General features: G+C 42.4%; 3 protein-coding genes across 5 annotated transcripts; 1 reads left to right on the top strand and 2 right to left on the bottom strand.

The window, feature by feature from the left end:
• Positions 1 to 51: 51 nt before the first annotated feature.
• On the bottom strand, positions 52 to 6,827 carry LOC123128636 (GPI ethanolamine phosphate transferase 2). Of its 2 annotated transcripts, none has more exons than XM_044548700.1 (17): positions 6,622 to 6,827; positions 6,422 to 6,515; positions 5,510 to 5,554; positions 5,230 to 5,397; positions 5,066 to 5,150; positions 4,846 to 4,952; positions 4,292 to 4,372; positions 4,004 to 4,056; positions 3,832 to 3,931; positions 3,172 to 3,315; positions 2,865 to 2,961; positions 2,408 to 2,627; positions 2,233 to 2,329; positions 1,094 to 2,134; positions 887 to 979; positions 532 to 809; positions 52 to 322 (listed from the first exon to the last, which is right to left on the bottom strand). In XM_044548700.1, exons 1-17 carry the CDS (start codon positions 6,732 to 6,734, stop codon positions 181 to 183), a joined length of 2,958 nt encoding a protein of 985 aa, XP_044404635.1. In that variant the 5' UTR covers positions 6,735 to 6,827; the 3' UTR covers positions 52 to 180. The 2 variants fall into 2 exon arrangements, with proteins under 2 accessions (XP_044404635.1, XP_044404636.1); XM_044548701.1 differs by having other exon boundaries at positions 5,230 to 5,416; positions 6,622 to 6,727.
• A 150-nt stretch (positions 6,828 to 6,977) lies between these two features.
• Positions 6,978 to 9,356, top strand: LOC123128637 (20 kDa chaperonin, chloroplastic). 2 transcript variants are annotated; one of them, XM_044548704.1, is made up of 6 exons: positions 7,020 to 7,099; positions 7,190 to 7,258; positions 7,897 to 8,076; positions 8,533 to 8,688; positions 8,850 to 8,927; positions 9,080 to 9,356. In XM_044548704.1, the coding sequence occupies exons 1-6, from the start codon at positions 7,097 to 7,099 to the stop codon at positions 9,251 to 9,253; spliced, it is 660 nt and encodes a 219-aa protein (XP_044404639.1). In that variant the 5' UTR covers positions 7,020 to 7,096; the 3' UTR covers positions 9,254 to 9,356. The 2 variants fall into 2 exon arrangements, with proteins under 2 accessions (XP_044404637.1, XP_044404639.1); XM_044548702.1 differs by having other exon boundaries at positions 6,978 to 7,258.
• Positions 9,357 to 9,427: 71 nt separating this feature from the next.
• LOC123128638 (bifunctional nitrilase/nitrile hydratase NIT4) lies at positions 9,428 to 12,982 on the bottom strand. Its single transcript, XM_044548705.1, has 5 exons — positions 12,699 to 12,982; positions 11,806 to 12,224; positions 10,824 to 11,003; positions 10,063 to 10,167; positions 9,428 to 9,870 (listed from the first exon to the last, which is right to left on the bottom strand). The coding sequence occupies exons 2-5, from the start codon at positions 11,948 to 11,950 to the stop codon at positions 9,752 to 9,754; spliced, it is 549 nt and encodes a 182-aa protein (XP_044404640.1). The 5' UTR covers positions 11,951 to 12,224; positions 12,699 to 12,982; the 3' UTR covers positions 9,428 to 9,751.
• Positions 12,983 to 27,282: the final 14,300 nt, after the last annotated feature.

Raw genomic sequence — 27,282 nt, 5'->3', positions numbered from 1 at the left:
AAAATGCCGGAACAAAACAAAAAGATTGGTCTAAAAATGGTCAGGAAATCAAAGGGAAAGCGCGTTGTTTACACTCTTCAGAGACAAAGCAAGATTTGTCTGAAAAACCTGTGACCAAGACGATGCTACTACTAGTACTATTTTTCCTTCTCTAACAAAATGCCTGCTAATTCAGGAAACCTAGCCGTCGATCTGATCCACGGATTTGTCTCTGTAGTTCCTCGTCCTGAACGAGAACACGGCGCAGGTGTACGCCCCGGTCATGGCTATAATCAGCACTCCAGCATATGTGCACACCGTCGCCGCGCAGACGTAGAGGTACCTGTTGCCAGTGGGGAACGTAGTTCGTCAGATAGCATTAGAAACCAGATGTAAGCATAGGCAAACGATCTATATGCTGGAGCAAGTAAACATGTATCCACAACAACCATCACAACCAGTGAAAACATTCTGACGCCGGCCCTTCCATTGAGCGCTTAAATTATGAAGTAACTAAACATTATGCTTGTAAAGATTCCATTGAGCACTTACTTTGGCGAGAACACACTCCAGACAAACAAGTGGTTCCTCATGAGCAGCAGAACGATGGTGTATGAAGTCAGGGCAATAGAATTGATGAGCAAAGCGAGCAAACAGGGCAGTGCGATCATTCTGTTCAGGATGCTGCTCCATTTCTGTGGAGTGGAGATATCAGTACTATCTTTCACCGACATGTGAACCACCATCCCGAGGTATAACAGCAGAGGTGACCCATATGTAATGATGAACATCAGCACCCCAGAAAGGACCGTGGAGTAGCTTGAGATGCCCTGTTAAAAGTAGATGGTTAAATCTGAAATAAATTGGGAGAAGAGGCACTTCTTCAGAAAGTTAATGTTAAACTTACAATGAAAGCTCCAGCAACATCGATGCTGGCGAGGCTATTCGTGTTCCCAAGACCAAAGTGGCCGGTCATTCCCAAGAATTGCATTGCGACAACCTACACCGTTTATTGCCCAATTGTTAGCCAATGAAAATAACCACTTCCCATGATTCCATGAACCTGGGGAAAAGAACATGGTGGTCGAACAAAGATCATAAAGAATAAACTAACCTGCACCCATTGCCTATGCAATGATTTCTCCAGAGAAAAATAAATCACGCTCGAGATTATTTGCAAGAGAATAAGCAAAACAGGAATTGCATTTATGGGTTGTTGCAGAAGCAATTGAAGGAGGCACCAGAACATTGTATATGTTACTCCAGTCAAGAACACTGAATGATTGAGGCCATGCGCCTTTTCAGGATTGGAGCCGGAGGAGGATGTTGGTTCTGCTTCTTTAGAATGTGTTGGAAATATCCATGGCGATAAAAGAAAAGTGCAAGTTACTGAAATACTTGCGATGACATAGAATATCTGAGCTATTGATGTTGTGCTATGGTTGATTGGTGTCGAAGTATCAACCTGACTTTTCCAGATATGAAGCATAACTAAAAGCCCACACGAAAGGTGACTCAACCATAGCCCTATAATAAGAATTCTCCTTGTTCTCAGTAACATGAGTGAAACTGAATATAATACCACAACTGCAAGAACTGAGATACTTTGCAGAGACTTTACAATAGAAGAGTCAGACTGGGTCAATATCTTTGAAATGTCAGGAAAGTGAACCCAGTTAATCCCACCTTGATACCAGGCTCTTAGAATTCTCCCAGCAACAAGAACAATAAGGACAGTATATAACTTGCATCCATCTTGCTGTCCTGGGGTTAGCTTATAGCTGGCAAGATAAGAGGAGCTATTTCTGCGAAACATATTTGCTTCCGATCTATGGACTACTGTTGAGTTTGTTTCTTTCAACATTGATTGGACTGTCTTCATGAGAAATATTAAATATAGAGTAGAAGTGAGAAAATGCCATATATACTGCTCTTCTTCAACAAAAGAGCTTGAACCAAGGCTGGCAACATAGATCAAAATCCCCATTAGAATGAAAACCTCATCAAGGTGCCAATGTTTATCCAAATCCAACTCAGAATGGTGTTCAGCTTTAATTTGTGACTTCCCCTTAAATATGCAAGAGATAATTCCGGCAAGAGAAAAACATGAAATAATCATCAAGGAGATTGCAGAGACAAGCAAATAGAGTGGTTTCTGCAAATATATACAGTGAAAGGAGATAAGTCATTCAGAATAAAGGCAACTGCAAAGTAGGGTATAAAATTATAACACTGCAAAGGTAGTAAAATTACATCGGTCGCTCTGTGAGATAACCACTCACTCGCATGTCTTAAGAAGCCAGAGTAGGAGTCCACAGCAGTCCCAAAGAGCCCAGCTGCTTCAACGGACCTGGAAGAGCAGAGTTCTTTTAAGCGTTGGCGGCGATTGTATTAATAACTTTTTAGGAAATTACGACCATAAACTCACCTGAAATCAGAATCTCGATGAAGAAGTGAGGATCGATGAGAAGCAAAAGCCTTAGAAAGCAAACGACACAACTTTTCCTCAATAGATCCAGGAAGCATATCAACTCCAAAGTCATCCTTTGAATCAACACAATCTTCAGAGCAGAAAGCAGGTCTCTGTTCTTCTAACAATCTTAAGATTTGCCACGAGTTCAGTTCTAGGGTGCGTAGTTTTTGGTCATCTGAGACAAGATGCACACACCATTTCAGAGCTGATAGCTGAGAGTACTTAATATTGTAATTTGTTCACAATCACAATATTCTGATGTAATTGAGAACGTAACAATAAGAAAAGGCGCACTTATACATCCAAGAGGAACTTAAACCTATCGAAATCAATATTAAGTCTACAAGCATAAAACATCTACTTCCACTTCCAGATGCGCAACACATTTGAGAAAGAAGGTACAAATATTCACCTGTCAAAGAATTAAAAAGCTCCAGAAGCAAGACACCTATATTGTTTTTGGGAATCGGTATGCCAAAGAGAAGAGCTAGAGTTGGGGCAAGGTCAACCTGGCAAAAAAAGGTGACTGGTCAGAGTTGCGTGATGGTATCTTGAAACACTATCTAACAGATATTACTGCTTTCTTCAGCTTGATTGCCAAAGAAAGTTTTCTAAGAAAATAATCACAGACTGCCAAAATTCCTATCAAAACTCACAAGTATACTACAAACTGAACTAGAGCTTCGAAGGGACAAGGCTGAGAGAAGTATATATCATACTTGAAGTGCTTCTTTCTGTTCATAAGGTGAACAATATGAGCTCTCAACACTGTGTCCTATAAAAAGGGCAAGGGAGTCAGTTTCTTCATAAGAAGATCCTCCATGATTACCAACTTCAGTCATTCCATGATCACTGACCACAACCTGAAATGTAGGGGCAGAGCAAAAATCCTTATGAGAAATAGTGTAGAACCTTTATCTTTTCAGATGTGGTAGCTTGGCAATTCATGTTTTTTGGTGGATCGTCTTGTTTTCACACCCACTAATTTTTGGTTGTACATAGACCCTATAGATCCTTACCAACAGTTCTATTTATGTTTAATTATCAAATATTCAGTTCTCCAGCGAAGTGTACACACTACTGAACTTAAAGTAATGGGAAAATATTGTACGTCCAAGCATTTTTAATGCAACTTGGAAGATTTGGATGCAAGATGCAAAATTGAGTTGCAACCCCTGCACCCATAGAAATCATAAATATCATAAGTGAGGAAGGCATCAGAAAGCAGAATTTCTTAGACACACATCTGAGTAATCAGTATTACTAATGGATTCTCGAAGCAATCTACTGCAGATGTTGGAGTAAACTTCTACGCAACATTAAATCTATGCTACTAGAAAAGCAGATTTGTATTTTGTAGAAATGAAAGGATCAGATACCAAAAGTGTTCTGTGTGAACTATCCTGACTGCTCTTAAATGCAGCATGGATCCTTCTAATAACATCATCCATCTCCTTCAGCTTTGGGGTCATCAAATTGCTGTCATTTCAAACTTGAATTCAAACTACACATTGATCAAACAAAAATACATGAAACTGATATGGAATATACCTCTGGCGGCCGCCTATATGGCCAACATGATCTAAACCTAAATAGTGAAGAATCTGAAAATGTCAAATAAAGGAATTTCTCAGTATCAGCCTAAAAGATTGTAGTTAACTTTATCAAACAACCAAAAAAGCTAATGCAAGTAAAGAAAGTTAGACATCGACCATAACAAACATTAGCTGGACACTTGGACTACAAGGTTGGAATCCAGAGAATGAGATAGCATTATCTGTCACAAATGATAAAACAAGCGAACATGCACAGAAGCATCACTAAAAAGTAAAACTGCACCAGTGCATCCCAGTCTTTTGCAGCAAGTTCAGATTCCAGATGGCGAGAAACATTGAAATCAACCTCAACCGTATCTTTAACCTGCAATATAGTTACAAATCATTAAAGTAAGTTCAACTAATAATTGACCAGGCTGTAGAGAACAAAGAAATCACTGTTATTAGCACAAATTAAGCAGCAAATCAAATGATCAAGTGCCTAATATCCGAATATCTGTACGCAAAGGGAAAGTAGTGGATACACTCCTTAAAGAGTGTCATATGTTCAGCAGAGAAAAGTAGCCCGACAGATGGCAAGGAGATGCCAAGCACCTAAAATTTCAAATGTCGAAATTTGGTTTATCAGTTAGTGACTTCAGTATATATATTTTTTTGTTCTGAAAAAAAACACAGGGATGAATTGATTATTTGTTGTAAAGTAATTGTTAAATCGGTGCTTCAGACGATAGAAACCAAACCTATCAGCGTTTAAGGTTTATGATGTTGTCCTCCAATAATCAATTATCATCAAATATCGTTGCAAGAAAAGCATGTGAAGCATGAGACAGGACTTACATAAAAACTGCTCACTCCATCTTGTCTGTAGAACAGTGTTGGGAACAATTTGATCCATGTTTCATCTCCCAACATCACTAACTTATAACCAATCGTATGAAGCTGATCTGTGATAAATATAAAAGTGCACTTATAAGCAATTCCTTATTGCTAATTTGGCATACAAAGTTGGGCTAGCAAGACAGAGAAATAGGGAGAAAAGGTAGCAAGAGGTTCTAACCAAGAAGATTGTCATCCAAGAAAGCTTGAGTATTGAAGTTAAGTGCTACATCTAGAAAACCTCCAATTGCCCCTGACACCATTGCCTGAAAAAAATATACGCTAAAGATTGCTCAACATTTGGCATTTGTACGAATAAATATCCCTATGTAAAATAAGTCATACTTTTAGCCGGGGCATTGTAACGGTTGGAGGTGCAGCCTTTGCATGATAACCCACTGCTCTGCAACCAGCTAACAGAGACTGTGTGTATGGCATTGACTCCATCATTTCTTTGGCTGGAGGTTTTCCACCTCTCCCCAGTACAAATTCAGCAGGTAGCCCATCTATCACCTAAATTGACATTCATAGACTCAAAAGGCCAAACATTAAAAGGTAAGATAAATATCCATACAAATGTATTGGATTATGCTGCCAGTAATAGGCATATAAATTGAGGGCATACCATCAATACCAAGCGATCATACACATGGGGGACCTCCGAAAGTTCCTGGAATGAACCATACACAAAATCGCAAGCATTAAAAACCGTAAATGCATAACTTAAACCGAGTACATAAGAAGCTCTAGGAAAGCTCGTCAGTATAAAATGCATAATAACTTGTACTAAATTTGAGTATATATGAAGTTCTGTATCAGCATAAAATCTGGCAACCTTGAAAATATTTGCGCTACTTTAAAATCTTTGGCTCACCATAACATTCTATAACGCAAAACAGCAGTAATTTAGGATTTGACGGACAGACATAAGAACATTCTGCAACTAGCGGCAAAGCATCATTGGGGCCAAGGTAGGTCATCCCCTCCCTACATTCGTACAACTGTGTAAAACCAGCAGTGATATTTAGAGTATTGAAGTGATTGAAGACAATCATCCTACAGTAGGCAGGAGCAGATGGAAGGGCATGGACCAGAAAATGAATTAGGCAGCAGCCTCCTCCTTCCTCCACTTCATCTCGTTCCGCGCCAAAATACTTTGCTGATCCTGTCTTAAACTCTGATCTTGTATTACCCAACCCCAATTTCTATTGTACTTCGTGCGTGCCGTTGTGTTGTCAATCCAATCATAGGTTGGGACATGACACCTTGACAAACATCAGAGCATTAGCAAAGCTTCATTGGGGCCAAGGGGGGCCAACGCCCCCCTCTCCCACACACACCCCGCCCCACAGTACTGATATTTAGAGTATCTAAGTGATTAGAGCTGAAGAAAATCATCATAAATTACTAATTCTGTGCATCTTCTGATGCTGGCCCCTCCTTGTTGTCGGTGCAAGCTCCGCCACTGGACTGAAACAGTACTACGCGGATCTACTAAACTGCAGGGCGAGCAATCGAAACGGAAGCAGTGCCGTACCCTGTAGAGCGATCTGAGCTGATCCGGAGGAAGCGCCGGCCCCTCCCCGCCGACGACGGGGCCGCACGACGGCGCCCGGTAGCTCTCCGCGCCACTGCAGGGTGACAAACCACACACCAGACACGGGTCAGTCGGAGCAAACGAACACCGCCTGCCGGCTCAAGAGAAAAGCGGGGCTGAGCAGAGGCGGAGGCGCGGACCTGAAGCCCGGGAGCGTGGGCTTGACGGGGAAGAAGCCGTAGAGGAAGAGGGAGAGGCCCGCGACCTGCAGCAGCACCGCCGCCACCGTCCACCCCGCCACGGCGGCGCCCATGGCTTCCCTCCCTCGGTCGGCGTTGGCGATCGCCGCCGCTCTGTTTTTCTTTTTCCGCCGCTCGGGAATGGGTATCGGAGCCGAGGAGGAAGACGCGGCCAGGCCCGTTTGACATCCAAGTCACCACGGGCTGAGTTGACGACCTGGACCTCCAAGCCCATTTTAGCCCACGTAATCTTGACGCATCGGGCCCAAAGATGCGCTCGCGGCCCATGAGAAGAAGCACGGGTTTTTTTCGGGGACCGGATGGATGGATAAAGCGCTGCCCTCTCCCATTTGCTTCTCCGCTGCTCTGCTCATCTTCCTTCTAGGCTAGGCTAGGCTAGGGTTTATCCTCGGATTACGAGCGAAGTCCTCGGGCAATGGCGTCGGTGCAGCTCTGCGGTGCCGCGGCCGTCGGCGCGGCGGGGTTCGCCGGGAAGGGGGCGGCCGCCGTCGAGCCTCGGCGCGTCGCCGCGCCGGCGGCCCGGCGGGGGGCGCTCCGCGGGCTCGTCGCCAGGGCCGCCACCGTCGTCGCCCCCAAGGTGCGTGCTCCCCCGTGCAATGCGGCATGGTTTCGCTGCTTGTTTTTCGCGAGTGGTGATGGTGGTTCTCTTGCGCCCTGTTACATGTGTATACTCGCAATTGATAAGGTGGGACTGTAGAAGAGGGGGCTAACTGAATAATGAGATTGCCGGAATGCGTTTATTTGTGGTTTGGGATGCGATGCGATACGAGTTAGATGCAGTGCACCTTGTTTTTCTGTAGAGTTTAGGTATATTGGTTAGGAAATTTAAATGTCTCTGCCGTGGTGTGTCAACTGGGTATCTCTCTAAGCTTGCTGCATAGTGTTGACGAAATTTGGGATTCTACTGGATTAATTAATGGTCAGACAGAGCTGCTTATGATCAATTAAATGTTTCATGAAATGGACTATGAGGTTTCTCGACGTCAGTTTTGGTTGAATTAACCGACCGGAGAGCTGTTTTGAGCAACCAGTTGTGTCATCAAATGAACTAGGAGGTTGAATGCTCCCAGCATCAATATATCGAAAAGGAGCCCAGAAAGCAGTTATGTTTCTTTTGTGGCTTGCGCCTAGCGTTTTAGTCGAGCCTCTAGCTCTAATTATCATGCGGCGAGTATGCTTCCGGGTCTGAAACTATCCCCTGTTACTCTGCTGCAGTACACGACGGTCAAGCCCTTGGCTGACAGAGTGCTTCTGAAGACCAAGACTGCCGAGCAGAAGACGACCGGTGGGATTCTGCTTCCTTCAACTGCTCAGTCTAAACCTCAGAGTGGTGAGGTGGTTTCTGTTGGAGAGGGAAGAACCATTGGGGATAGCAAAGTAGAAGTCGGCATTAAGGTATGGCTTGTGCAATCAGTTTGTTAGTCTTGTGAGTAGAATTTTGGTTATAACAAATCCAGTCAACAGCATGCTAAAATGCTGATATGATGAAGCTTGCAACGCGCTTGCGTTACCTGTTTGGATTTTGGGATATTACGCATGTTGTGCCAGTTTTGTTGTATCTGGTTTGGTCCTTGTATATGTTTTGCCGTGATAATTAGTTTTCAATATGTCAGTGTGCTACAATATTATGAGTAGGACTTTAGTTATAACAAATCCAGTCAAAAGCATGCTAAAATGCTAATATGATGAAGCTTGCCTTAGCTTTTTACATTCTAGAATTTTACGCATGTTATGCCAGTTTTGTATCTGCTTTGTTACTACATCTCTTCTGCCTTTAGTTGTCAATACAACAGGTTTATACCAGTGGTTGGTGAGTAAAGGCAGGTGTAACATGTATCATCTGTTATGTAGGTTGGGGCTCAGGTTGTATATTCGAAGTATGCTGGAATGGAGGTGGAGTTGAATGATTCCAACCATCTGATCCTAAAAGAGGACGATATCATAGGTATTCTGGAGACAGAGGATGTGAAAGACATGAAGCCTCTTAGCGACCGTGTTCTTATCAAGGTAGATGTTTTCACATACATTTATTGTGTGCATCTGGTTACATCAACATATATGTCTTGGACTGTGCGCTGGTGTCAGTTTTGTGTCTGTTTCTGTCTTAGGTTACTTACCGTCGAATCTTGTTATAATAACCATTTCATGCTTTTCGTCCTGTATAACAGGTAGCTGTAGCTGAAGATAAAACTGCTGGGGGCCTGCTGCTGACTAACAGTGTCCAGGAGAAGCCATCTGTTGGAACGGTTAGTCATTTACTAGTTCTGTTGGACAGTTTTGATGTCTATGGTGCCTATGTTTCTGAGCTGTACGGGTCATGTTGCAACTACCTTGGCATCTATCTAGTTCGAATCAATCTTGCTTTTGAGCTAATGCCATGTTCATTTGTCGGAGACAGGTGGTCGCTGTCGGCCCGGGCTATCTGGACGAGGAAGGCAAGAGGATCCCGTTGCCGGTATCCACAGGCAATTCCGTTCTGTACTCCAAGTATGCTGGCGCTGAGTTCAAGGGTGCTGATGGTACAAACTACATTGTGCTGAGGGTATCTGACCTGATGGCTATCCTCTCTTGAGCTGGATTGTAGCGCAAGGCGCGGTTTTCCTGATCATAAATGTTCCAAAGGCAACTTAAACTAGATGAAGAGAAATGAGAATCCCCTTCAATGTTTGTGGCTCTGCACCAAGCTGGTTTTCCTCACTGATATGTACTCCTGCATTCTACTCTTTGCGCCAGCCAAGGTTGTTAGTAGAATACTATTAGCCCACTCTGATTACGAATCGACGGTCCAAAGATCTTATACAAATTCAAATAAGAAAAACACATTATTTCTACCCCAGAATGGTTTTCAAAATCAAATATACTACAAGTCATTGGGGTAGATGTATGTAGTATGTCTGTAGATGCCCTTACAAGAAAAACAAAGGCACAACTATTGCTGACAGCTACGGAAACATTGCTGGTCATCAATCAGGTCCTCAAAACATTGGCACTCTTGCACCTCAGATCTTATCCGTCGGTAGAGTGGAAGACACAGGTGTCTCAGATCAGTATTGACGCTCAAGCTCGGCACCTAAGCCCGTTTGCAGTGTCCCACAGCGTCGGTATTCACGCTCAAGCTCGGCACCTCAGCCCGTTTGTAGTTTCCCACAGCGTCGAAATCAAACTTCGCCCGAACAATTTCACCAATGTCTGCAAACATATCACAAAGTTTCTATTAAGAATTATGTGCTTGTGATGTTTCAGTCACAATACAGATTTATATTGGTGACAGCTGCGATTACCGAACACGTATAAATAAATCAGTACACTGTTGTGCTGCCTACAAGTACCCAAAACAATACGCATTTAGCATAGACTGGAAGCCAGTCATCAGTTTCTTACCCTGGTCAGCTGTGAGAAGGGCCTCGCCCTCATAGTTGGGGCCTGCCAACACTGCCATAGATGGCGAGATGATGGAACTCCCTCCAGGACGAACGGCGGTGCGCTCTGTTGATTTATTCATTTTTATCAGCTGTATTAACAAGAGTTGCGTGCTCATGTTACTCTTTTCACTACTATGCTCTGTTGTGATGATTTGGAGTATAAAATCCAATGTACATTGATAATGAATTGCACCATGAACTAGAAGAATAACAAATAAATTTAACAAATACAGGTAACAAGGTCAAAGCTGCAAAGGTTTTGTCAATTATGGAGCTGTACTTCTTGAAATGCAGGAAAACACAGGAACAGAAATCAAATATCATACACTTTAGTTCAGTAATTTATCAGCTTGTTTGAGGTTTTGCTTGATTGCTTTTCTATACACCTTCAGTTCAATAACATAACAGCTGTCAATTACGATTGCTTTTCTTACATTATTTTGTGCTTTATACTTCCTTTCTAGCACTAAACATTCTAATATATTGCCAATGTAACTGTAACACAAACAAATAATGGTGTGCTTTGAAATTTGTTGCTAACAGATGGACTGAAACTATAGTTCAAAAACGGAATAAAAAGAAGTTCAGTTCTGGGTGTATTTCTATTTCTCCAGAGCACAATGCACACTAAAAATTATAAGTATCAAGCAAAAAGATGAAGCATGATAATTATCATGAAAAACAATGTACAGTGAATATATTGACAAAATCTTGGCATACCAGGCACATCTATGGCAGCTGTATGGTACTTCCAAAAGTCTTCTTTTCCCTTTGCAGATCGACTGCCAACAGTTAGTCCAAAGGCAGACCCATGAGGGTAGCCACCGACAAAGACTTCTGGGAAAAGAACCAACTGTGAACCATATCCAGCTGTCTCGGCTGTCAATTTTTCTGCTTTGTCTGTCAAACAATGCAGTTACGAATTAGCAGCAACAAAATATTCTCCAATCCTGCAAGGATTCATGTTCATAATTTGTAAACGAATTACATGCATACAAGATACATTACCAACTTGCATTTTCCGTTTCAAATCCTTGAGCTCTTTTCGTGTAATATTTCTTTATCTTACATTTTGTGGAACACCATTTATTGCAGTTAAATCATTCTTAATGACCAATAGCTCATGCTTAACAGGAGATATCATAGAAAACAGGGAGAGAAGATGTAAGATCAAATGTGACATTAACATCTGCTCCCTTGATATCCAAAATGGAAAGTTTATACAGATCAGCAGTCTCCCATCAGCAAGGGGAATTGTGTGCCACCTAAGTAACATAACTGCAATTTTCTGCCTAATGTGCTTGTGTCATACAGCAAACACCTCATTTTCCAAGCAAGAAAATTTTGTCTATAGAGCTTGCCACTAAGACAATTACACCAACTACAATTCAAGAAAACTGTCAATTCCTTTTCGACCTAGTCCATTGACATCGAAAAAGCACAACTCTTTGTACATATGAAACCATAGTCAATGAAGGAGAACAATATAGCTCAAGTTTGATTGGCACACCATTCTTGCTATTTCAAGGCATCAGTCTGATAGATTACAAAAGAGCAAGTCCGTGCTAGTGAGACAAGCAATCAAGCAATCAAGCAAGCACCTAGCGCTCAGCACCCGATCCACACACTAGCAAGACAAATGACCGAACACCATACGAGCAACGATAGGAAACGACAGCGAAACCAAAGTCAGAGGACATACCGAACGTTGCAGGCGTGTCATAGAACATGCTGCAGGCCTGCACAACAGTGGCCCACACGGTAGTGGCATCCTGGTCGGCGCCGGCGTTCATCTCCACCTCCGCTATCACTGGCCCAACGCCGGAGCTCATGGGGGGCAAAGGCATCGTTGCCAAGCAGTGGAACGGAATAGGAGGGGATGCCGTGAGGATGCGGGCTACTTGTCGTGCTTCCTGCGTAGGTAGTCGCGGACAAACTGATCGCGGGCGAGCGTGCGCTCGCGCTGGGGCTCGATGTGGACGTAGGAGAGGTGTGCGCCGTAGGTGAGGAGCCCTGCGCCGAAGGCGAAGAGTGCGACGGTGGATAGCAGCTGCCGGGGTGTGGACGGGGAGCACCAGCCCATCTGTGGGGAGTTTGGTGGCGATTTTAGAGACAGGGCCACTGAGGAAGAAGAGAGGGGGGATTGGTTAGGGCCAGTTCTTCTGAGCTGCGGCTTGTGCAAAAGTGGCTCACTGTCTAGCACAAGGATACGAAGCAAAAGAGAATACACAACTAAATAAAGAGCCTACTGTCCAATGCACAATGAAATAAAGAGCTCTGGTCTATAATTTTTGTTCATGTTCATCAAAATAAGCTCGCTTTCAAGACCGTATACATCAAAACATGCTCATTTTCAGGCTCATATACATCAAGACGAGCTCACTTTCAAGATCATATTCATCAAAACAAATTTGTTGTCCAATACACAATGAAATAAAGAGCTCACTGTCCAGATTTTTTGTTCAGATACATCACATACTCATGCATCACACACATCATAGCATCAGTGCACGCATCAGGTGTAGCAGGTGGTAATGTTATTAGTGCACCCATCAGAAAATGCGAAAAATTAACAGAGAGTAGCAGGTGGCTTACCTCGCGGAGCTGGTCGGGAAGCTGCTGGCGTGGGGCGTCGGCGTTGGGTGGCCGGGCGGCGGCGGCGGCGGCTGGGGGAGGAGTAGAGGGCCAGCTGCCGGAGTGGCGCGTCGGCGTCAGGTGGCTGAACAATCAGGGGAGACGCGGGGCGGCGCAGGACGAGCGGCGAGAGGAGAGTGGCTAGCCAGTAGCGGGATCCATGGCGGAGGAGGGGCCGCAGACGGAGGCGGCGTAGATCAGGCTGAGGCGCGGCGGCGGCGATGTGGTGGTGAGTGTATTCTATTTTTTACTCCCTCCGTCCCATAATAAAGACGTTTTTTGAGACTTCAACCCAAAATGTTGCAAAAAATTTAAACTAACTGTTTTAGTTTCAAATAATTCTGAAAAAAGTGCACATATAGGGATGTGTGCTATGTTTATGTGATATTTTATGGCGAAATACGTTTTGATGTGAGGTATGTAAAAAAATCATGAGTTTTACGTTTTGATGTGTGCTATGTTTAGAATGCATTTTATCACATATGATATTCATCCCCGGTGGTCACATGTGATAACAAATGTTGCTCATCCCAAGTGGATTGCGCCCAAGGCCGGCTGGGTGCAGTTGTGCACTGATGGCTCGTATGCAGATGATGGATCGGCAGGCGCTGGCATGGTGCTGAGAGATGACAAGGGTTCTATATTTTTTTCTTCGTGTAGGTAGCTTTTCTCATGTCGCGAAGTCCTAAAAGCTGAATTGTGTGCTTGCATGGAGGGTTTGTCATTTGCTATCCAGAGGAGTGTCCTACCTATCATGATCGAGATGGATTCCATTGTTGCAATGAAGCTGATACAGGCTAAGGAGGTGGACGGATCTATTTACACGTCGCTCATTAAGGAGATCCGTTACCTTATGTCTCTTCGTAATTCTTGTATTACTCATATCAATCGTAGTCAAAATAAGGTTAGTGATAGTCTAGCTAAGTTTGCTCGTCTAGAAGGCAGGACCATGACTTGGATAGATTCAGGGCCTTCAGAAGCATTGGAGTTTGCAGTGATTGAATGTATGGACCTTGTGATTGAGTAATACATTATTTCACCCGCAAAAAAAAAGAATACGTGTGTAGTTTCTTTCAGAAAATTTTAAAACTTATGAAGTTGTTTCTTGAATTTTTCAAAATCCAGGCTACATGGAGCTCGAGCTCCATTAGCAATTTCTGAATATGCCTACACCTACATTATTATATGAATAAAACAGAAGTGTGAATACGCTCATGATGATATCGTCACGTTCAATTATAGACGATCAGGGCAAGGTCACACTACAAATGAAGTGGCGATCAAATTCATCTTTGGTTGTAGGTATCATTGCCATGGCCACCGAAAACACAACGAAAAAAAAAGCTACACTAGTCAGCTGCCCTCGGCTCGTATGGGCTGTGTTTTTTTTTTCATGTCTTCTCATGGGCTGTTGTCTTTTCCTGTTTTTATATGGGCTGCTGTGTTACTTTTTTTTGTTATTTTTCCTTTTCTTTTTCCGTTTCATAATTTGTTTTCGATTATGAACTAGTACCGTTTTAAATTCGTGATTTTTTGGTATTTTATTTATTTATTATTTTCTCCTTTTCCATTTCTTTTTATTTTTTCTTTTCTATTATTTTCTTCTTTATTTCGTTGTTTTAAATTATTGAACTTTTTTCACTTCGTCATCTATTTGCTTTAATTGTCGTGTAAATTACGATCATGGATTGTTTTGTCGCACGAGTCTCGTGTCGCGCTGTATGTCTGGTATCTACTTGTCAACCTGCTCATGCGTGCATCTTTTGTTGGGCCGTTTTCGCAGCGCGATTTGAATGTTTTGGATTGGTTTTGCTAATTCTCGTCTAGGGTGAGTTAACAATGTCTCATCTAACTCACATGGCATTAGATGTGCGTGTTTCTAGGTCGTGCTCGTTGTTATCGTGTCCTGTTATTTGTTCATCCCTCATGAAACAGTGATGCTTGATATGGTTTTTTTAGTGGGCCATTTTTATGCATTGTGTTGGGTTCATTTTGTGGGCTGTAACATTTTTTGGAGGGACACATGTCTTTTCATTTCTTGTTTTGTTTATTTTGATTCGACTATGTAGCGAGAGGATAACGTAACTAGTTTTTTTTTTCTTTCGGATTTGCTAAATCTCATCCAGATGAGATGCAGTGATGTCTCATCTAAGTTTGTAACCACCCGGTTTGTTTGTTTTAATCTTCGCACAAACCCGATCATCCCCACCCATGTGAGCTTGTTATTTTTTCTCCCACGTCCTACTGTTCCATTTTGTTTTGTGTTGGTCTGTTCTTGTCCTTTTTTTTCACATGGGCCCATATATGTCGTCGTTTGCGAACGTTGCCTTTTGTTCGTTTCCGTTGTGCGTTTTTTGTGGCCCGAGTTTGTATAAAAATGAGACACACCCTTTCGAGTCATATCATTTTGTGTATAAGGCTAGTTTATTCACCAGTTCAAAAAATGTTTGTGTTTTCAAAAAATGTTCGCTTTAAAAAATTATGTTAAAAAATACAAAAAAGTATTTGTGTTTTAAAAAAATCAGAATTTAAAATATGTTATCCAGTTTGTTTACAAATTCAAAAAATGTTTGGGAATTTAAAAATTTCTCAATATTTTTAAAAATGTTCAAAAAAATTATAAGTTACTCGTGTTTGACAAAAAATGTTCATAATTTTAAAAAAGTGTTCAAAACTTGTTCACAGTTTTTCATTCAATGTTTAGTTACGCCGCGGCCATTAGTTCTTTAGACCTCACGCATCTCATTTGTCATGACAACTCATCGATTGCAGTGGCTAGTAAGATGTGTACTCCAGCAGGAGGTATGTAGTTTGAATCATAGTACCCGTGACACATTCCTTTTTTGCGCGCGACTGCTCGCTGTCAGTTAGAGCAATCGAAGAAGCTCCTGTCGTTCTGGGCTGGTGTCGTGGATGTAGCGACCCGACCTGAATGGGTCAAGTCTCTGTGCTTAAGTGTCATCCCTGAATCGGTATGCTGACACACACAGTACTCGATGATTTATAACAGAGGTAAATTACATGTATAAAATAATGTAAATACTATTACTTCAATCCAAATAGCGAAAGTAACAAGATTGTGGATTCCCATCAACACCAACGGCAAAGTTGAGTGTAGAAATCGTAACCCTAACGTATCACTTACTCATTGTAAGATAATCCTGCAACATGAGACGTTGCAGCCACAAAGGGTCAGTACATTAAATGTACTGGCAAATTTACACCATAGAGAATGATGAATAAAGGCTATCACTACATGCATATTTGGCTGGTGGAAAAGCTCTATGGTTATAAGATTTTTGCGAAAAGCCAATTTTTCCCTACTACAAAGGAATAAATTTTATTTAACTATCATGGTGGTTGTTGAACATTGAGAATGGTTGATAGCATTCTCAATCCTAATTAAGTAACATCATGAAACCCAACAAACTTAATTTAAAGTAACATGATGAGATTCACATGATAATCCAGGTACTAGATACTCAAGACGTCCATAACCGGGGACATGGCTAACCATGATTAGTTTATACACTCTGCAGAGGTTTGCACACTTTTCCCTACAAGACTCGATCGCCTCCGTTGGATTTCTCGCACTACATGGTGTTTGAGAAACGGATGACCGAGACATAGTCTTTCAGAAGCGCTAGCACCTTGCGATGGATAGACCGTTACACCTACTTTCCCCTACATCTGCTAGTCTATCCTGTAAGAGTTCGCACGACTTAATCAACTATGCTAGAGCCCATAATAGCTTGTGGCTGCACACGGAAGTTTCTAGTATGAAAAATCTCATGATCCCTTTGAGCCTGGGTGGCGGTCCATAAAAAAAAGGCAATCCTGGTCTATCCAGGTGCCTAGACAGGCAATCCTGGAATACCCAGGTGCCTCAATCCACCCAGATGTGTGTTTAAGTTGCCACCTTAAGTAAACCATTAATTAACAATCTCACATCTGTCATGAATACTCTCAAACCCAAACCACGTCTATGAGTATAGCATGGCAATATAAGCATAACGTAATAGTAACTCCCAAGGTTTGAATGCAAGGCAATAGGTTCCTACCTCATCAACTACTTCCCAATACCCACATGTTATCAATCCTACTCATGCAATGTGTGAGGCTGAAACTAATGCATAAAAACTGGGTATGAAAGGGATATGATCAAAGTGTGAACTTGCCTGCAATGTTGATGAAGATGATTCGCACTCAAAACTCTTGATAGTTCTACTCGTCACACTCCGGTCAATCCATCGTAAGCAAGCAATAGTAATCACACATAAGCAATCACTCAAAAGATCAGAAAGATCGAAGAAGACAATTCGGAAAACATCAAAACCAAGCAAATAACTCTTGCAACATAAAACAATTTCTAACAGTACCAAAATTATATGAATTTGGCCTTATCAGAAAGTTTAGGTCAAAAGCTTCGATTTGCAAAAAGAATCAACTCAAACGAAGCTACAAAACTCAAGTTATAATCAAATGAAGTTTGAATATGAATCTGAACAAAATTCGAAATTTGAAAATTTTGAAAAGTTGATGTGACAGGTTCACTGGATAGGTGAAAACAAGACGAAGCTATAGGCACTGGTTTCATCTAATTTGGATAAACGAGTGAAAAGTTATGGCTATTTAAAAAATTAGGGCCAAGCTGTTTTACGAAAGAAAAATAGCTACGGTTAAGGTCTAACATTTAAATACGTAGACTAATTAGTGATCTAATTATTCTATCGTATTAGTCTAAAAATAATAAACTACGGAAGTATAAGAAGAAGAAGAAAACAAAGAAAGATATCTTTATAAGGCAGAGAAAAGATGACTTTGGAGAGAAGAGACAATTTCCACAAGTCGCGCCGGAAAGGAGAAATATATTTTTCTTAAATGAATCTAGTCAAACCAAAATATTAATTTAATCCGAATCTGATGATTTTTTGGAGGCTTTATGGGTCTATATTTATTGGTGGAAAAGAGACTTAAAGGTTAAAGACTAGACAATGTGGGACTAAACATAGACGGAAATATGTGGGACTAAACATAGACGGAAATATACGAAACAGAAAAGAAAAGAGACGGATGGGCCTAAGAAGAAAAAAAAGGCTGGCTGGGCCTGGCACATAAAGGATAAAGAAAAAGAAAAGATAGAGCGCCCGTTGGTACTATGATGCGCACGTGGGCGACAGTTAGTTTCAGGTGCCCGCGCAGTTTTTATTATTTTTTTAAACAGAATGCGCTAAACTAAAAAACAAAAATAAAAATAAAACTTTATATAGGCATATTATATATCAGAATTTTTGGAAAAAGATTTTCTACCAGATGAACATTTTCCTAGAATTAAATAAAACCCACCCAAATTCAGATAATTCAAAGAGTGCTACTGGTCTAATAAAATCCAATAAAATCATTTTAGAAATACCAGAATGAATTCAAATTTATTTATCTCCAATTTTCTGATGTAGGGAATCATGTTATCCTATTTTCCATATATTTTATTTTCGGAGAAAAATAATTTGAATAAAACTTAAATAACTCCAAATTGAGAATAAATTCAAAAAGACTTTGAATTTGATCCTTTGAAACTCCCAACTCATATTTCATATAATTTGAAGAAGTCATTTTATCTCCTCTCGTGAAAATCATTGAGTTGCATAAAGTTTCAGAATTGGAAATATTTTCCAAATGAAATTCAAATATTTTCAACACCCCTTGTCATTTAAATAAATGGAAGAAGTCATGTCATCTTCTCTCTAGGGTTTTGTATTTGAAAAGAATTTGAATTCACGAAGATCATAAATGCAAAATGAATGTTTGGGAAAGTCCTTTTATTCCCTCTCATTTAACTTTCAAAAAAGTTTTGAATTTCACTCAATTTCACACAATCAATCAAACAATCAATCAAATCTATCTATTTATTATAACAATCCAAAATTTAGAATTTTGGGATGTTACAGAGGAAGACAAACAAACACTGATAAAACACGACAAAACAAACAAATGATGCAACCGCGAGTCTCTGTTTATGCTGATGTGACCACGTGACACATGTCGTAAGCAATCCAAGCTATTCCAAAATTGGTTATCTACTGATGTGACATTTTCAAATTTTGTTTGGAGTTTCAAAAAATGTTGATGTTTACAAAAGATGTTCTTGTTTAGAAAAGGTTCGTATTTTTCAAAAATTATTCAAAGATTCAAAAAAGGTTTGTGTTTTAAAAAATGTTTGAGTTCTTTAAAAGTTATTTTTTTAAAGGTTCACATTTCAAAAAATACTATTTTTTGTAAAAAAAATCATGTTTTGAAGTTTTTAAAAAGACCCAGATCTTGTCGCCGTTGATGACTTCATTAGGTTGTAAGCTACATATTTGCCATGAAGGCGTCGAGTGGTTAGCCATGCGCGCTGACAATCAAACAGTCGCGCGTTAGATCCCTGCCACCACTCACATTTCAGGATTTTTTTTACGTTTGAACTCACACAACAGGCTAAAAAATAATCTCGCTTAACAAAGGAAAAAACGTACAAAGGGCTACAAACAAAACTTAGATGTGACATATTTATGTCATGAGTCCTAAATATACCCATAAATTAAAGAAAAATCCACATTGCATTTGGATCTGCTGCAATGTCAGAATGCGGTGTTGGGTTTTTGTGTATAGTCCGACTTGTCAGGCGATAAAACCTGAGGTCTACTATAACCCGTACGCTACAGAAAAATGGCCTTGGATATGACGCTTTAAGAGCAACTCCAATGGAGTACCCGTCTAGGGTTTTCTCTCTCCGCGGCGGCGGCCAAGGAGACCACGTTCCTCTCCCTGAGTACATATCGGATTCCTAGTAGACCCCGTCTTCAGGAGAGGTGATTGGCAACTGAATAGGAGATCATCTAGGGGATGAACCGAACCCTAGGGTTGCGAGGTACGATGACGAAGGTAAACTCATCTGGCTCGAGAGTTGATGGCGGCGGAGAAAAGATAGCGGGGGAAGCGGGGGTGACAGCGAAGGTGGAGGCGGCTGAGGTCGAGGGAGGGAGTAAATCAAGTAGGGAGGAATCACTAGATGAGAAGTTGAAGTATCTGAATCTCAGGGAAGAAGAAGAGGAAGATGTGATCTTGGAGGAAGATATCGAGGAACTAGAGAAGGATGCAGAGTTCATGGCGCTAGCCCGGGTGCACACCTCGAGAAAATTTAGTCATGGGGCCTTCTATGGAACGATGAGATCAGCATGGAACCTTGCATAGGAAGTAGAGTTCAGAGCTATAGAAGATAACATGTTCTCGGTACAGATCGCCTGCTTGGCAGATTGGGAGAGAGTCATGCTTGAAGGACCGTGGATCTTTCAGAACTGTCCAGTGCTGCTTGCTCCGTATGATGGATGGTCAGAACCCAGCGAGGTAGAGTTAAATACCTACCAGGTGTGGGTGAGGGTGATGGGTTTGAAGGAGAAGATGAGGAGTGCAAACATAGCTCGTCAGTTGGCAAGAAAGGCAGGGGCTGTGGAAAGAGTTGATGAACAATCCGTTAAGGGCCAAGGTGGGGGCATTAGAGTATGTGTAACTTTGGACGTACGCAAACCCCGCACTAGATGCGTCAGTTTGACGCTGAGGATGAAGAAAGTGTATTTTGACTTTGAATATGAAAAGATGCCGTGGTTTTGTGGAGTTTGCGGGTTTGTAGGTCATGTGGCAAAGGAACATGGGAAATGGGTGCATGAGGAGTCTGCTATTATTTACCCCATAACCTTGATTGCGCCGGAGTTCAGAAGGGAGGATCAGAGCTGGCAGGCTGGCACATATGGCAGAGGAGGAGGAGGTAGAACGGGAGGAGGAGGTAGAGGGGGTTTTGCAGCGGATACAGACCCCAGTGGACCAAGGAAGGAAAATGATGAGTTAAGCAGCTTGGCTAGCAGTCCCTTGAAATCAAATGATGCCCACTCGCAAACTTCAAGTGCTCTAAAGAGAAGACTGGAGTTTGAGGAGAAGGGGAAGGGAAATCAGCTGGCACTGACGCAGGGAATAGGGGAGGATGGAGTAGAGGCGAGGAGGGAGGTAGAAACGAAGGAGGGGAGGGAAGAACACGATAGCACATCACAAGACTCTAAAAGGCGTAAAGCAGATGAGTCGACAGACATGGACTTGGCAACATTGGCGGCCTCCCAGCAGGAGGACCGCCAGGCCCAGTGATTCTCTTAGGGTGGAACTGCCGCGGGATGCGTCAGTCCCGGGCAGTTAGAGCACTCCTGGATATTCAAAAGTGCTATAAACCAGATGTGTTATTTCTTTCAGAAACTCATCTGTTTGACGCAAGGGCCGAACGGTTGATGAGGAAGCTAGGGTTCCACGCGAGGCTGGTCTACCCGAGTGAGGGGAGGGCGGGAGGCTTATTGATGATGTGGAGGAATGGAGTGTCTGTCACCGATCATGGTGTAACTGCATATTTTATTGATGTAACCATAGATGATGGAAGGAAATGGAGATGCACGGGCTTCTATGGGGAGCCGACGAGGGAGAATAAGCATAAATCATGGGAGTGCCTGCAGGCACTGCACCAAATGAGAGATGAACCGTGGATAGCACTCAGAGACTTTAATGAAATTTTATTCATGCATGAAAAGGAAGGTGGAGCAGCTAGAGAGCAAAGAACCATGCAAGCATTTAGAGATGCTCTATCTGATTGTGAGTTGGAAGATATGGGAGCGACGGGAGACGTCTATATGTGGAGTAGAGGAGTGATCAAGGAAAGGTTGGATAGAGCAGTATGCAACTCAAGATGGAACCAACTGTTTCCTAATGCAGGGGTCATCAATGGTGAAATGACCAAGTCTGATCATAGGCCGTTGGTGACTAACACTGAATTATATGTAGAGGCGATTCGGCCCCCTAGTTCAATGAAGAGATTTGAGGGGAGATGGCTTAAGGAGGAAACAGTTGAGGAGGTGGTACGAACGGCTTGGATGAAGGCGTCGTCGTTAGGCCTTGGACCGTTTAAACAAAAAGTAGATTCAGTCCATAATGATCTGCATAAGTGGGACAAAGAGGTATTAAAAAGGCCACATAAGAGAATGGCGAAACTGAAGAAGGAGTTAGAGAGTCTGAGAAGAGGGCCAGCTACGGACGCAACGATTGATAGACAAAAAGAAATACTTCTAACTATTGAAAACTTGATGGAGCAGGAAGAGATTGAATGGGTACAGAGAGGAAGAGCTAATTGGCTGAAGCACGGTGACCGTAATACAATTTTTTTTCCATTTGTATGCTTCGGCAAGAAAGAAGAGGAATACGATCAAGGGTTTAATGGACGAAAATGGGGTATTGGAGGAAGGGCAACAGGAGATGGATGACATTATTAAAAATTATTTTGCAACACTATTTTCTTCCCAGGTTCAGGTCCCTAATGAGGAGGTCATTGAGAAGGTCACTCCGAGGGTGACAACTCAAATGAATGAGGCACTATTAGCTCCATTTTCTGAGGAGGATGTACGCCGTGCGGTGTTTAATATAGGTGATTTTAAGGCACCAGGGCCTGATGGACTGCACGCGGCGTTCTATAAGAGATTCTGGAGTATGTTAAAGGATGATCTTGTGAAGGAGGTTTTAGAGGCGATCAACTCAAGAACAATTCCAGATGGGTGGAACAGTACAACCATAGTGTTGATACCGAAAGTGGAAAGTCCCACAAGCATCACACAGTTCAGGCCGATTAGTTTATGCAATGTAGTGTATAAAATCATCTCGAAGATGCTCGCTAATCGGCTCAAGTTGATTCTCCCGGAGATCATTAGTCCTACTCAGAGCGCTTTTGTCCCCGGGAGATTGATTACAGATAACATTTTAATTGCTTATGAGTGTGTCAACACAATTAAGAGGAAGAAAGAAAAGTCTGGTTTATGTGCAGTTAAACTCGACATGCATAAGGCATATGATCGAGTTGAATGGTGTTTTCTGAGGAGAATGATGCAGAGACTTGGGTTCGCGGAGCAGGGGATCTCCTTGATCATGGAGTGTGTGTCCTCGGTGTCTTATAATGTGCGGTATAATTTCTGGTGCACCGAGGTTTTCTCCCCCACCTGCGGGCTTCGGCAAGGGGATCCGTTGTCACCTTACCTGTTTTTGATTTGTGCGGAGGCGCTATCCTGTATGCTCAAAGAGGAGGAGAATAATGGCTCTCTCATTGGGGTCAAGGTATGTAGGGAGGCGTCGCAAATTTCCATTTGCTTTTCGCTGACGATTCTCTAATCTTAATGAAAGCGGATGGCCCCAATGCGGCGTGTCTTTGAAGGGTGCTTGATGACTACTGTGCGAGTTCATGCCAATTGGTCAGTGATGCAAAATCTAGCATTTTCTTTAGTGAAAACACTCCAGTGCAGGAGAAGGCAGCAATTTGTCAGCACCTAAATATTGCCAATGAAGCTTTGAATGATAAATACCTAGGCTTACCTGTGATGGTAGGTGTTGATAGGAGTGATTCTTTTGATTATCTTATTGACAGAATAAATCAATTGGTTATTGGATGGAAGGAGAAGTTGCTTTCCTCTGGTGGTAAAGAAACGCTTATTAAGGCTGTTGCTCAAGCTATGCTAGTATTTGCGATGTCTGTGTTCAAAATTCCGAAGAAAATTTGCAAAGGAATGACGGATGCAATATCAAAGTACTGGTGGGGTGATGATTACAACCACAAGCGCATACATTGGGTGGCATGGTGAAAACTATGTGTGCCTAAAGATAGAGGAGGGCTGGGATTCAGGGATTTACATAGCTTCAACCTTGCTTTACTAGCCAAACAAGTCTGGAGGCTGCTGGAAAACCCTGACTCTCTTTGTGCACAGATTCTGAGGGCCAAATATTATCCAGATGGAAAACTTTTAGATGCTAAATTGAAGAGTGGGAGCTCGTATACATGGCAAAGTATTTGTGCTGGGATCAACACGTTCAGGAGAGGTGCAATATGGCGCATAGGAGATGGCTCACAAGTGAATATTTGGTCTGATTCGTGGATTCAATCTAGTGCTGATGGTCGTGTTATTACTCCACGAGGTACGACTTTGCTGTCTAAAGTATCTGAACTCATTGATCCGGTCACTGGTCTATGGGACCAAGAATTGATACATAGTGTGTTCTGGCCGGTGGATGCCCACCGAATCTTGTCAATACCATTGGCACCGAATGGAATGATGGAAGACTTTGTGGCTTGGAGATTCACAAAGAACCACATTTTTTCGGTAAGATCAGCTTATTATGTTGAATGGGAACACCAATTTGCTCGCTGGTACGAAAGAACAGAGGGCCAACCATCTCAACGGCACCCGGTTTGGGCAAACCTTTGGAGTTTCCAAGTTCCAGCAAAGATCAAGATCCATGCATGGAGGGTTCTACATGGGTTCATTCCTTGTTATGGGGTCCTGGTGAACCGGCACATTGTGTAATGCCCTCGATGCGGCTATATCTCCTACATGTCGAGGCACGATTTAGAGGCATAACTGCATTGAAAGCAATGTCGCAAATTAGACAATCTTCACAACATCCCATGTAATATAGATAATAAAAGGGGAGATACATAGTTGGCTTACACTCGCCACGTCAACCAAAGTACATAAATAGCATTACATCAATCAAACACTCATGGCCCGACTACGGCGCCAAAATAAAAGATCAACCCAACATGCGACACGATCCAGATCGCCCCAACTGGGCACCCCTACTGATCATCAGGAAAAGACACATAGTAACGGCGTGAGTCCTCGTCGAACTCCCACTTGAGCTCAAGCGCGTCATCTGGAACGGAGTCATCAGGTCCTGCATCTGGTTTGGAAGTAATCTGTGAGCCACAGGGACTCAACAATCTCGCACCCTCGCGATCAAGACTATTTAAGCTTATAGGTAAGGCAAGGTAAAATATGTGGAGCTGCAGCAAGCGACTAGCATATATGGTGGCTAACCTGTTCGCAAAAGAGAGCGAGAAGAGAAGGCAAAGCGCGAACGAATAACTAGAGAACAACCTGCGGCAAGCATTACTCCAACACCGTGTTCACTTCCCGGACTCCGCCGAGAAGAGACCATCACGGTAACTCACACAGTTGATTCATTTTAATTAAGTTAAGGTTCAAGTTATCTACAACCGGACATTAACAAATTCCCATCTGCCCATAACCGCGGGCACGGCTTTCGAAAGTTCAAATCCCTGCAGGGGAGTCCCAACTTAGACCATGCCAAGCTCTCATGGTCAACGAAGGAATAAACCTTCTCCCGAGACATTCCGATCAGACTCGGTATCCCGGTTCTATAAGACACTTCGACAAGTTAAAACAAATCCAGCAACACTGCCCGAATGTACCGACAAATCCCGATAGGAGCTGCACATATCTCGTTCTCAGGGCACACTCAGATTGTCTTAGGTACGGGTAGGCCAGCCCAGAGTTGCCCCTGGTGGCCACCGACAGCTGACAGGTGGACCAACACTCAGAGGAGCACTGGCCCAGGGGGGTTTAAAAAAAAGATGACCCTCGGGCTCCGAAAACCCAAGGGAAAAAGAGGCTAGGAGGCAAATGGTAAAACCAAGGTTGGGCATTGCTGGAAAAGCTTTATTCAAGGCGAACTATCAAGGGGTTCCCATTATCACCCAACCGCGTAAGGAATGCAAAATCCGAGAACATAACACCGATATGACGGAAACTAAGGCGGTAAGAGTGGAACAAAACACTAGGCAAAAGGCCGAGCCTTCCACCCTTTACCAAGTATATAGATGCATTAAGATAACAAGATAATATAATGATATCCCAACAAGTAAATAATGTTCCAACAAGGAACGGTCTCCAATCTTCACCTGCAACTAGCAACGCTATAAGAGGGGCTGAGCAAAGTGGTAACATAGCCAATCAACGGTTTGCTAGGACATGGTGGGTTAGAGGTTTGACATGGCAATTTGGGAGGCATGATAAGCAAGTGGTAGGCATCGTAGCATAGGCATAGCAAAAGAGAGAGCACCTAGCAAAGCAAAGATAGTAGTGATTTCGAGGGTATGATCATCTTGCCTGCAAAGTTGTCAGAGTTGACTGGATCCTCGAAAGCAAACTCAACGGGCTCCTCGTTAGCAAACTCGTCTCCCGGCTCTACCCAAACAAGACAAACAAGCAAACAGAACACAAATCAACCACGTGCAAAGCTCAAACAACATGATGCAAACATGGTATGCTATGCGAGATGCGATATGTGATGCATATGCAAGATTTGATAAGGAATGAAAGAACCTGGCCTCAACTTGGAAATCCAAGTGTACCACTGGAAAGGTGAGATGAAATCGCTTGAAAACGATATAAAGGACGCCGAAATCGAAGTCACGGTTTGGAAATGGCAAGCAATTCAAATATGACAACGGTCTGCGATATACAGCAAGTAGCCATCTAAATGCAACAAGTTAAACATGCTACAACACTCAAACATGACAAAAAGTACATGGTAGGGATCCATTCATGATGCTTAACAAAAGATGAACACTGAGCTACGGCCAATTCATCCATTAACAGGTTCAAACAAGCATGACAAAAATGCATTTGGTAAACAGATTTCAGACTTAGTGAAATTAACACTTGTCTGGAATTTCAGATCAGATAGCACACTTTGGAGCATGAAAACGATATGCTACAGGGCCTGAACATGGCAAAGTAAAGCATGGCATGGAGCTACTCAAAGAGCTTAACAAAAGTCCCTTAGTGACGTTGAGCCAAAAGGGATCAGAAATACAATTGCAAGCATGTGAACATGGCAAAAACATAATCAGTTCACAGACTTAGTGAAAAACTGGAGCATGCAAATCAGATATCAAGTAGGCATGTTTACGAGCTCGATGCACTCACGACAGAGCATGTCATGACAATCTAAGCATACACCCGTCAAGAATACACATTATTCAAGCTAGACATGGCAATAACAATAACATAGCATGCACGGATCAACTACAATATCCTCGGCAAAATCGCTAACAAGTAGACAATCTGCCCAGATTCACGAAATAGCAAAAGTAGCGCTCGATTGACTCAAGCTAGGGTGCTCCATAATTGCAAAAAAAGACATGGATGGATAGAGCACTACAAGATTAACAAATCATCCTTACTGATCATCCTCAAAAGAGGCACGGATCACTAGGAAACAACATGAACATATGGCATATTGAAATAAACAGATCAAGGACTTAGTGGAATTGCTAAGTCCCTGAAATCAGCATTAACGAATGCACCACTTTGCAAGCTTGTGCTAGTCATCACACACATCACAAAAATACATGGGTTGCACCTCTGGATAGATGGCAAAGCATATAACAAAACACATGTAGAGCTCAGGGGCATATCATGCACACATTAATCATGGCAAAAATGACAAATATCTAATTGGAGCAGCAGATCTGACAATTAACTCAAATAGCATTCTTCCAACCACATTTCGGGCATCAAGATGAACTCAAATGAAAATGATGCAATGAGATTAAATGATATACTTCTGAGACGAACATTTTGATATGCTATATGCCCAAAACGGAGCTACGGATGCGGAGTTACGATGC

This window comes from Triticum aestivum, chromosome 6A, assembly GCF_018294505.1.
Source record: "Triticum aestivum cultivar Chinese Spring chromosome 6A, IWGSC CS RefSeq v2.1, whole genome shotgun sequence".
Lineage (NCBI taxonomy): Eukaryota > Viridiplantae > Streptophyta > Magnoliopsida > Poales > Poaceae > Triticum > Triticum aestivum.
Note: the sequence above shows the minus strand (reverse complement) of the source record. Positions and strands in the feature narration are given on the sequence as shown.